The sequence below is a fragment of the Chenopodium album genome, chromosome 17, assembly GCF_948465745.1.
Source record: "Chenopodium album chromosome 17, dcCheAlbu1.1, whole genome shotgun sequence".
Classification (NCBI taxonomy): domain Eukaryota; kingdom Viridiplantae; phylum Streptophyta; class Magnoliopsida; order Caryophyllales; family Amaranthaceae; genus Chenopodium; species Chenopodium album.
This window is the reverse complement of record NC_137850.1, coordinates 44161052-44172885: the sequence shown is the minus strand read 5'-3', so window position 1 is coordinate 44172885 and position 11834 is coordinate 44161052. Positions and strand designations below refer to the sequence as shown.

At 31.3% G+C, this 11834-nt stretch overlaps 1 protein-coding gene across 1 annotated transcript; it reads right to left on the bottom strand.

Moving 5' to 3' along the window:
- Nucleotides 1-1558: 1558 nt before the first annotated feature.
- On the bottom strand, nt 1559-5531 carry LOC145589835 (polyol transporter 5-like). The gene is made up of 3 exons (XM_081646518.1): nt 5328-5531; nt 3019-3610; nt 1559-2732 (listed from the first exon to the last, which is right to left on the bottom strand). Exons 1-3 carry the CDS (start codon nt 5455-5457, stop codon nt 1853-1855), a joined length of 1602 nt encoding a protein of 533 aa, XP_081502644.1. The 5' UTR covers nt 5458-5531; the 3' UTR covers nt 1559-1852.
- Nucleotides 5532-11834: the final 6303 nt, after the last annotated feature.

The window sequence follows — 11834 nt, the reverse complement described above, 5'->3', positions numbered from 1 at the left end:
GCGAATGCGATCTCCTATGTACATGTGGTGTAACGGTAACCTTGTTATTATTTTCATGTGTCCCTTCTTATATGGAACTTTTTGATCCCACCACTATTGTTGGTTGAATTGAATTGGAAAGGAATTGTTGTTTTTGTTTTGTGAACCATGATTTGGAAGAGGAATTCCGTAAATTTCATGGTATATCCACAGGTATTTAAAAGAAAACACGTCAGATGATGTACAAAAGGACATATTAGATGCCACATGAAAAATGAAAATTCTTAAACAATGTTGGTGAACAATTGCGACAAGTTACTAAAATGGTAGAACTGCAAAATAATGTTGGTTGAAAGCAATGTATTCTAATGTTTCGTCAAAGTGGTTAGCAATTAGTTCCACTTGAACAAACAATCTGAGTCGAGTTAAGGTTGATAGTTCGAGCTATCACAAGCTTTTATAAATTTTGTTCGAGTTTGGCTAGTTAAAATTTTGGCTTCTTCGAGCTTAGTTTATGAACGTGCTCATTAGATTTATAGTGGTGGATTGGTGGTGTACATTAATCAAATGATTTTATCGATCAAATGATTTTATTAAGTTGAACAACTCACGCTAATAGATAATTTTTTATGCATCAATCCAAGTTGGAAGATACCTAGTAGGCTCTTAAATTGAAATCTTTCAATTCTAATTGTTTTTAATAATAATAATAATAATAATAATAATAATTTTCTCTAATAATAATAATAATAATAATAATGAAAAAAAAAATTGTATCTCGGCTCCCCTTCAATTTCTTGTAAATTGATTGACTTTATGAGTAATGATGACCAAATAAGAGACCAAAAATAAATAAATGATTGAATAATAAATAAATAAAATTGGAAATGAAAATAAAAATAAATAATTGAGGGGGAAGCCCCATGTGCAAATGTGCAATGTGCACACACCGACTACTACATGGCTACACCAAAACGCATCGCTACGATGATGATATGAGCAAATGGAGTCAATTCATGATGCCAATTTCATCCTCAATTATTGGAGTTGTTTACTTTAAAATTGCACCAATTTTTGTCATCTATCAACTACCATTGTTCTATATATTTAACCACAATATCATTATTGCATCAGTGAATCTTCTTGGCTCATGCAGTCAGACTTCACAGCTGGCTACACCCATCATCCTTCATTTCAGTCTTCCTTGCCAAAACAAATTAACGAGTAAACGGTCAAAACTTGGAATATTATATAATACTCCATCCGTTTTCAATAATTAATATCCTGTATAATTATATAATTATGAGAAGTTATAAAAAGTTAAAATTTCGAATTTATATAATGGAATGAACTTAACAAGTTTAAATATAGCTACATATTACCTTCGTTTCATATTATTTGCAATAATTAGACAGTTTTTACTCACATTTTTTTATCAAATCGTTGTAAATAATATAAAACAGAGGTAGTATTTCTTATGTACATTTCAGACATGTCATAAAGATTGTCAAAGTAAAGTTTGTACATAGTGCCAACATTTAAGGTGTAATCATAATATTGAAACTATAGGAGTACAAAATATATCAATAATGCATTTTTGCTTTGTGACCTTTTGGCCCTATTTCATGTTACAACTTACAAGTAGTTTTCCAAATACAACGTGCTCTTGGTAGCATAGAGCAGAATCATACTCTTAAAGGTGTATGCTATATTTGACACATTTTTTGTATACATAGCATAACTCCATGCATTTTGGGAGCATAATGAAAACTAAGACTAATTACTCAATAAAGCCGAAAAGGTTGTCACATGACATACTTTAATTACTTTAACTACTATACTTGTATACTTTCTCGTAAAGTCAAACCTAATTTTATTGACTGTTAGCTGATTTAGTAGTAGTCGCTCCCATTTGTAATTGACTCTTGCTCTTCTCATCTTGTGCGGTACTTTCATCATCTGATGACTTCTTACCATGCAATGAGTCTCTCCAACTAAAGCCCTCAAATAACACATGCATATCTTCTAGTGTACGCCCTTGAGTCTCAGGAAGAAACGTGAAAAAGAAGAGCCAAGCAATGGTAGCAAATCCTCCGAAAAGGAAGAACGCGCCACCTGTCGTAATTGCCTTGGCCAAGGACAAAAATGTCATTGAAATTACACCACTCACAACCCTATTAACAGCCACACCCATACTTGTACCTTGAGCCCTTAACCTCAATGGAAAAATCTCTGAACTATAGACCCATGTAATTGGGCCTAACCCAATTGAAAAAGACGCAACAAAGGCACAAACCATGGTTATACACAAGGCTATAGCCCATGTGATCTTCTCGTGTGAGCGGTCAATAACGGTTAAGGACCCGGCTAGGGTTAATAGGGACAAGACCATACCCCCTACACTAGTCAATAGTAAGGGCCTTCTTCCGTACTTGTCTAAGTTAAATGTTGAAACTAATATGAATAAGGTCTTAACAACTCCAACTGCTACAGTGGCACGTAATTTGTTAATGTCACTTTGAATTCCGGCCTTAGCAAAGATCCTTGGGCTGTACAACACGACGGCGTCTATGCCTGACGCTTGCTGGAAGAAATGGATTCCGACACCGGCAATTAACACGCGCCTCACCGCGGGTGTGGCATGAATCAAGAGCTCTTTCCAAACTCCTTGACCAGTATTGTCCTTTGACTTATCTACCGTAACAATGTCTTGGTCACACTCTGCTGGGATCCCTGCTGCCTCCTTAATTTCACTGAATTACAAACAAAAATGTATTAAAAATTATAATAAACACGTTAAAAGTATAATTTTACTACAAAAATCAAATTCAATAATTTAAAATTAATTATCCACTTTTAATCAACGAGTTACTTTGAGAAATAAACTATATTACAATTAGTTAAACCTTTCAAAAAGGTCTAAGGCCATGACAAAAAATATTTATTTTTTAAGTAGATATGAACCATTAAAATCAAACGTGACATACAAAATATATACGACTTTCGGCTTTGTAAAACAAAAACTTGTTATATATTTACCTGAGCCTTAATTGAGCCTCTTCGGGCGAGTCCGAGGTCCGGTCAAGAACCTTCTTAGCCTCACCAAGCCTACCTTGCATAACAAGCCACCTCGGCGACTCAGGCATAGCAAGCACACCAACAGCCAAGAAGATACTCGGGACCGCCCCGATCCCAAGCATAAACCTCCAGCTCAAATGAGTAGGAAGCTTAGCAAAGGCGAGGTTCGAAACATATCCAAGTAAAATCCCACCATTAATAAACACTTCAGGAAAAGACGTTAGAAACCCTCTACAAGAAGCAGGAGAAACCTCGGCAGTGTAAACAGGTGCGATCATAAGTGCATAACCTACGCCAATGCCGGCTACGAACCGGCCTACCATAAGGAAGGCGTAGTTGGTGGCGAATCCCATGAGTAGGGCACCAGCGAAGAAGATGGTTCCGGCGAAGACGATGGTGTATCGACGGCCTATGTAGTCGGAGGTTCGGCCCGCGGCGAAGGAGCCGAATAGGCAGTAGATGTTTAGGGTTCCTATTAGGAATTCAATTTGTACGTCGGTAGTTTTCCAGTCTTTTTGGATGTAGAGTGCTGCTCCACTCATTACTCCAATGTCTTTGTAGGAAGTTATTCATGCAAAATGAGAGATTAATTAGTTGTTATTAATGAAATTACAAGTAATTACTTAAAACTGTAAATTAAATATTCTGAGTAGTAAGTAACACTTCAGTATTAGCATCAAAAAGAAACGGAGGGAGTATGTAAAATGTAAGTTTTAGTGGAATTATTCTGAACTATAATTAGTTTTCTTGTGGTGGAGGTGACAGTCCAATGGCAAATTCAAGATATATTAGAAATTTAATAATTTAGACTATATATTTATGTATATTCTTCTCAATGGATACATATGATGTACATTAAAGAAGCTCGGGTTGACTAATTGTATCCATTAACTAATTCTTATTATTGATGTAAACTTATTTTTAGTTATCAAAACTCATACTTCGTACAACTTAATTTTTGGTATCAAGAGGGATTATCCACACTCCTCCTTTTAAAACTTATTGTTTAATTAGAAGAAATTGAATTTATGAAAATATGCATAAAGAGTGCTTAGAAATACTGATGTGTAAAGTTATATAAGGATAAAGAAATAATTATATACAAGTAATAAATTTAATATATATAAAAAGGTAACTTTTTACTTTTATAATGGAAATTGTAATGCTTTTTGTTTTTAGTAACCTTATACTACTCCATCAAGTTGGGGGATTATTTGCAAGAAAGGGTCAAATTGAGGAAGATCTCATAAAATCATGAAGTAATGGGCAAACTCAAAATATCAACCAAGTTGTGAATACTACGTGCAACCCTTAATAAATTTTATCTTATAAAATAATTGAGTAGTCGTATTTTGTATAGTAAGTAGGTCTGACTAGCAAGAAATCAGGAAACAGACGACGGTCCACACTTCATAAATATATCATATCCACTTTATGATTTTTATTATGTCACCCCCCCCCCCCCAAAAAAAAAAAAAAAAAAAAACTTATTCATTGTATGTATGGTATACATGCTAGATTTTGTTTTTTTTTTTTCATAATAACATTATTTATTTGCAATTATTGACCATATATTGTCGGAATCATTGTAATATCAAATTATCAACTATCATAAACAGTTGTAATTGTTGATTGTGGATGACAACTAGATTAATTTAGTAAGTTAAAGTTTTATATGAAATGAATTTTAAAAGTAAAAGTGAAATTATATTAACATTTTTAAGGATGAAGACTATAATCTCTTCATAAAGTTAATGTGAATGTATAAATGATTTCATCCAAAAGTTACTCACATTTTTAATTAATTAATAACAATAAAATATTCCACACGAAGAAAATAACACTATAACACGTGAGGATAATATACAAAATGTCTTCTTTGTTTTTTGTGCTTTTCCTTTTCTAAAGGTGAAATTGAAGATTATACCAAATAAAATTAATTAAATACTTCATAACTTTCTTTTAAGATTACTTTTTTTTAATTTATTTATTATTTATTTATTTTTACACACTTTAAGATTACTTTCTAACTGGTTATTTCAATATTTAGGATAAACATCATTTCCAAATTATATATATTTTTAAATTATAAGGCCACTTAAGGTAGTCTATTACATGGTATTACATAGTTCAAAAACAAAACCCGAGTACTAGCTAGTCTATAATTTTCACAAGAACACATTATTATTATTATTATTATTATTATTATTACCGGCGTTTATTTAAAAGAAAACAGAAAAAGTAAAGAAGAAAGAAAGAAAAATGATTACCATAGCCAAGTAAAACAGAAGTCATAGAAGCCAAAGTAGCACAAGCAAATGCAAACTTGTTTCTCTTAGGAGGCTTCTTAATAGGATCAAACTCAGCTATTACTTTACTTCCTTCTGTCATGTCTTTCATTTTTCTAGAGAGAGAAAGAAGAGAGAGAAAGAAGAGAGAAAGAAAGAATAATTTTTTTTTGTTTTTGGTTGAAATTGTATAAGAGAAAGTTTGAGGAAAGTTCACTTAAATAGAAGAAATTATTAAGTAGACCACCTGGTTTTGCTTACATCACAACTAAGCTAGCTAAAGACCAAATGGTCCAACTATTACTTAAACTGATGAACCATTACGCTATTAGGACATGTCAGTGACTCACTGATGAGTTGTGACAAGAGTCTAATATAATTAAGATATATAATTGAATTATTATCAACCTAATGCAAGTTGACCATTGGTTTCAATTCCAAATTTTATGTAATAATTATTGGAAAATGGCTATTTTTTTATTATAAAATGGTCTAATAATGTGTACATGTATGGATACCCAATTTTGATTATATATTCAATATTTGTTTTTAAAGTTCGACTCAATTAATACCAGGATTAGATTAAAATTTACTTAAGCTGTAATTTGACTATTTGAGCTTCACTGATTTAATTTGTCGAATTATTGACTTTTTCGATCAGCACTTATAATATGAACCTTTTATCTGAATTTACTGATCTCAAACAAATTAAAACTTATAAACACTTGTCCAAGATAATTATTATGAAACAAAAGCAAAACTAGATCTCATTTACATACTACATACTACATACTCATTAAAAAAAATGATACAAAGTACGGGTATTACTTAGCATATCCATCTTTAGATAAGATTTTTCATCATGTATCTTACACTCGAATGTAATTTACATCATCTAACTCGAGCACTTATATAGAGAAATGCAAGAACGTGAGATCAAGGGAATAGAAAAACCACCCCTATATATGACAAATTGCATCTCTAGGGACATTAAACCATATTTAAGGGTGTTAATTCACTGAATTCTGTGTCAAGTACGCCAATACTAATTCAATATTAAGTTAATTTAATTTTTGTGCCTTGTTTGACTTGCTTTCATCTTACTAAAATTACATACTCCATTTAGTATAATTAATTTGATGCTTAATAAAGTTAAAAGTTGTCATTTATACTAATTTAATTAATATCTAAGCATATATAACTTGTTAGCATTTGTCCTAAGATTCTATATAGATTGCTCACATGCACATCGATCTACTATCTCTGAATCTTTCGGTCCTATATTGCTGTTTATGCTTCGACAAGTTTTTTGTTGCCAACCATGCCTTAGCTTCTAGGAGTTTAAAATTAAATTAATTACGCAATCTTATAACTTTTTAAGTACCAACGCTAGCTTGGATGTTGTATAATTATTTACGTACTACATGCTTTAAATATATAAATTGAATATCGTCTATATTATACTACTTTATATTCAACTCTTTTTTGATATAGTAAAATAAAATATTACAAAGTATTCGCAACTTGGATATGAGTATAAGAGGACAAAGAAACTGAATTTAAATTTTAAAAAACATATTCACGATTGCATAAGTCCAAAATAAAGGATAACTTAATACCAAGTATTTAGTTTCTTAATTTTAAACTTAACTTGAATGTTTGTATTATTTATGAACTTATAAATTATAATGATCAACTTGCAATTTTTCTATTGGGACGGAGGCATGTTCCCAAATTCGTAGTATATTGCATGTTACTAAAAGTTATAAACGCAATCAAATCATAGTCTTAATTGTGAGAGGTTTCGTCCTATCACAAAATGATAATTTGTATGTGAAGAATAATCACCAAACCCGTAAGCACATAATGTTCAGATGAATATTGTGGAACAACTCATATGTGTCGTACATGATGAAATAGAGTAGAGGTCCGGTCCAGTTGATAATAAGTTCAAGTTCTAAGGTAGGGTTATAGATGCTAACAATGACAATGACCCAGTGCTTTGTAAATTTAGGGTATGTTCAATGACAACCACTGTTTCAAGCTTTGCCGGTGCATAACCGTACTAGACTTTGATTATTCAAATTAAGGCAAGTAGCAGCAAGCTGGTGAAACATTGTACATTAATATGAGATTTTGACAGTTTAAAGTCAAATTAGTCACTAACAAAGTAACGAAATTATATGGTCACTTGAAAGTTTAATGAAACAATGATAACGAGGTTATGTTAAATTATATGCATTTTATGGTTTAACTTGAGACTTCGACCACTTATTTTTATAATGTAAAAGATGATCATATATACTCCGTATAATATTGTAATAAAATACTTATAATTTTTATTTTATTTATTTTATTTTATTTTATTTTAATTTTTTTTTCTACTGAGATTTACTCATTTTTGGTTAAAAATTGTTGCTTATTGCATTTTACTTGTTAATGTTAGACTTAATTTCTTTTCTTTTTTTATTTTCTGCAAAATTTAGTTCACAAACTTATTATGAAAAGTTGAGAAGAACAAACTTTTCAATCAAAGGTCTTACTAATCATTTGATTCATAAAAAAATTGTTCAAATAAACTTTTCAATCAAAAAGGTCTTATTTTTTAGCCTTGCGAATAAAATTGGTTTATCCGAATATTTGGAATACCTAAAGTTCTTCTTTTATTTTCTTAAATCTAGTACATACATTGGAGAGTCAAGGAAGGTGTGCTAATAGATCAGAGACACACGATTTGTTTTTCTTGTGTCATTATGCATATGTTATATATAAAATAATAATAATTTATAAAATTAAAAATTATTGATGACAAGTTGCATAATTTGTATTCTTTATGAATCATTGCTTTCAAATTACTTAATACAAACAAACTGTTCGGATTTTCTATAATTCTATCACATCTAAATTACCAAAGTACTATATTTTCCACCATATTAGTCCGTATTACATACGGGTCTATTGTCGTTTAATCACAAACTGAAACACAATCATAGTAATGATCCTTGTTCTTTTTTAAGTATATAGTCTTACTTTTGTAATGTTATTGTTGAGATTTTTACCTATTTAGCTAGCTCGATTTCTTTTTGTAATGTTCGCCGAAAAAATAGTTTTTTAAAAAAAAATTGTGTCTAAACAGCCACAAAGGCAATTGATGATAATCAATCCTAGAATCCTCTGAAATCGGGACGGAATAAAACCCTAACCTCATAGTTTCGTTATCACTCTTTACAAGCTACTAATCGATGATATTTGTGTTGGTCAAATAAAAAGACTTCTATAGAGATCAATAAAGCTAATGTAGTATTCAGTATTGTAACATATTCATATGTATTATGTACTAAGGGTTTGTTCACATTTACTGAACTGAACTGAACTGATTGGAGCTGAACTGAACTAAACTAAAATGATTGGAGCTGAACTAAACTGAACTAATTGGAGCTGAACTGAACTGAACTGATTAGAGCTAAACTGAACTGAAATTAAGTAAATGTGAACAGGCCCTAAGTATGTGAAATGAGTTTTGGTAGGATTCTACATTTAATTGATGCTATTTAGGTAAAACTTTCCAATTCCAAGTATATTAACAACATGTCAACATGCAACATTGCTGATCTACCTTACCGAAAGAAAGTAGGAAAAATTAGGACGACGACAAAGTCAAAGACCTTGAAACAAACATCATCACGTAAGTTTTTTTAATTGATTAGCTAATCATGCTGAAAATTCATTTATCTATTTATAATATTCTACCTGATTGATAAACTGATAAATCATGCGTCCTACCTTAATTAATTTCTACAAATTATTTTGAAATGAATTTTCAGCAATGCTAAATAAATGAAAAGGTAGATAGAAAAAAATGACAAAAAAATTGCTTCTTCCACCATTTTCAAAGAATTGGTTTACTAAACAAATACAAGTAATGAAAATGGTTATGTCACAACTTACTTTAGATAATTCGAAAAAAAGTATGTAGTAATTGAACGAGAAATGAAGACGGATGCTTTTAATTATGCCACGACATGGTGAATTGTAGGACTAACACTTTTTTTGAAAAACATTTTTAGGACTAAAAGCATGTTCTCTTACGTTGAAATTTAATTCAGTTCAGTTCAGTTCAATTCAGTTCAGTTCAGTTCAGTTCAGCTCCTAATTTCCTTCTCTTATAAAATATTCAGTTCAGCTCAGCTCAGTTCAGTTCAGTTCAGATCAGTTCAGTTCAGCTCAATTCTGTTCAGTTCAGTTCAGTTCAGTTCAATTCAATTCAGTTCAGTTCAGTTCAGTCAATGAGAACAGACCCTAACACTTAATAGTCAATAAAAATATAAAAAATAAATTATTTTACTCCCATTTTTGACTGAAAAGTCAACAAAATTGAACTGTATCGAAATTGGAAATTAATTGCGCTGACCTAAGCTTAAGCCATACTTGGACTAGCTTCTATACAAAAAGATTAAAAATATACACGGATTTAGTAAAACATGGCCCTTATAGTCCTATGTTCAGAATTTCCTAAATTGGCACAAAGGAAGAGAGGTACAAAGTAGGGCTTAATCCCTAACCCGATCCGATAACCTGATCCGAAATCGACCTGAAGTTACTGAGATAAAACCGTTGACCTGATCCGCACGCAAACAACCCGAATTCGATCCAATTTTACAAAAATTTCATATTTCGTAATAATATTAAGTTTTACATAATTTTGGTTGTTTCTAAGCATAACCCGAATCTGATCCGAACTGGACCTGCTGATCCGAAATGCCACCCCTAGTACAAAGTACTCTGGCCATATTACTACACATACCATCGATCTTTTATTTTTATTAATTTTTAAGATACGGGGAAATTCCCCTCCTATCACAAGGGGGGATGAGGAATAGAAGAGTCGAATCCAGGTTACACGGGAGGAGATGGAGGGACTAACCATCCCTATGTAACACTTAAAAATAAAATCATGGGGATATCATTTTTTTTTATTCGAGTAAAAATAAATTTCAAACGCCTTGTGGCTAACACAAAGTCTTATATGTGGTTGGCCACACCTTGTGGCAGCGGTTACTTCGTTAGTGTAATAGGGGTTACTGTCAGTGTTAAAGGGGTTACTTCGTCAGTGCTGTAGAATTACTCAATTAATGTTATAGGGTTACTCAGTTAGTATTACAAGAGTTATTTGATCAGTTTCATATGTGTTACTTTTTATAAGTGGTCACATGGTATGGTTGGCCGCACACAAAATGAGCTGGTTACTTTGTTGTTTTATAAGCGACCACATGTTGTGTTCAACTGTACATAAAACGTGTTGTTTATATTAGCTCGACTTAATTATCTTAAAAGAGGACAATAAAATGATGACTATAGCCCATGCCCATCACGTCGCTATGTTATTACTCTTATTAGCGTGTGTTAATGTGTGCCTTGTGAAACAATGTCATTTTAAATCAAATTAATTAGTGATCCACATTATATCTTAATACTTTATTTTCTACAAATTTCTGAATAGTCAAAAAATCTTGATCTACCAAAACGGCTACTTGACGTCAAGAATTGGCCGTTCTATTATCATAAAGGTCTTGTTGGAAAAAGATGGACAAAACACAAATATATTTATATTGAATATTCAATTACATAAGATTCAACGCATAATTCTTATATCTACGTAGTAATCCAGTATGTTGCCAGGATGGCAGAGATTCAGAAGATTATTCAATGGCTAATTTTTAATTATTTTTTTTAATGTTATTCAATGGCTAATTAGCATCAAGATTATTGGAAGTTATAATAATGGAAAGGTAGCTTTCATATCATTATATTATTCATAATACACTCATGTTTTTAGAACTTTAATTCCATTAAAAATGTACATTTTAAATTAAACAAAAATTAAAGCATAAAATTGGTGTTTTTGTGACCTAGCTAGGACAAAAAGAAATTTTATTTAATGGCAAAAGAGCATGTAATGTTGATTGCTTAACAAATGATTTCTACCTTTGCGTATTAAATTACTTTTAGGCTTTTAGATATTTATAACTACCTTAGGGTATTAAGCTTCTTCATTTTAGTCTTTCAGATATCTATATACTAAAACTCAATGGGAAGTCATGAGCCCGCAACGTGTCATCGTGACTAGGCAAATGATGTGGCGCCATGTCATAGTTAAACTCCAACGGTTTGGTCTATTGTTTTTTTGGTGTTTAGAGAGCTACAAGGGTGAGGGTAAAAATCGATCCCATAATCCCTTGGAATTGGAAGGAAAGATTTAACCACTTGAGCTATCCTTCACTCTCATCGCAAGTAATTGTGGGAAGGGTGATTTACAACTTATTTTTCACAGAAAAAAAAAATTCAATATATGAAGGAACAGATTTATACAATGATTACAGTCTACTTCCATTAAAAAAAAAAAAAAAAACAAAAAACAAAAAAAACAAAAACAAAAAAAAAAAAAAAAAAAAAATTGAGTCTACCAAGACTGGAGTAATATTCACAGTA

Excerpts from the sequence above, each read along its gene's own strand:
- LOC145589835 (XM_081646518.1), bottom strand. The coding sequence starts at position 5,457 with ATGAAAGACATGACAGAAGGAAGTAAAGTAATAGCTGAGTTTGATCCT. Across the intron at positions 3,611-5,327 it reads TTCTGTTTTACTTGGCTATG|ACATTGGAGTAATGAGTGGA; the intron begins GTAATCATTTTT and ends CTTCCTACAAAG. Across the intron at positions 2,733-3,018 it reads GAGGCTCAATTAAGGCTCAG|TGAAATTAAGGAGGCAGCAG; the intron begins GTAAATATATAA and ends TTTGTAATTCAG.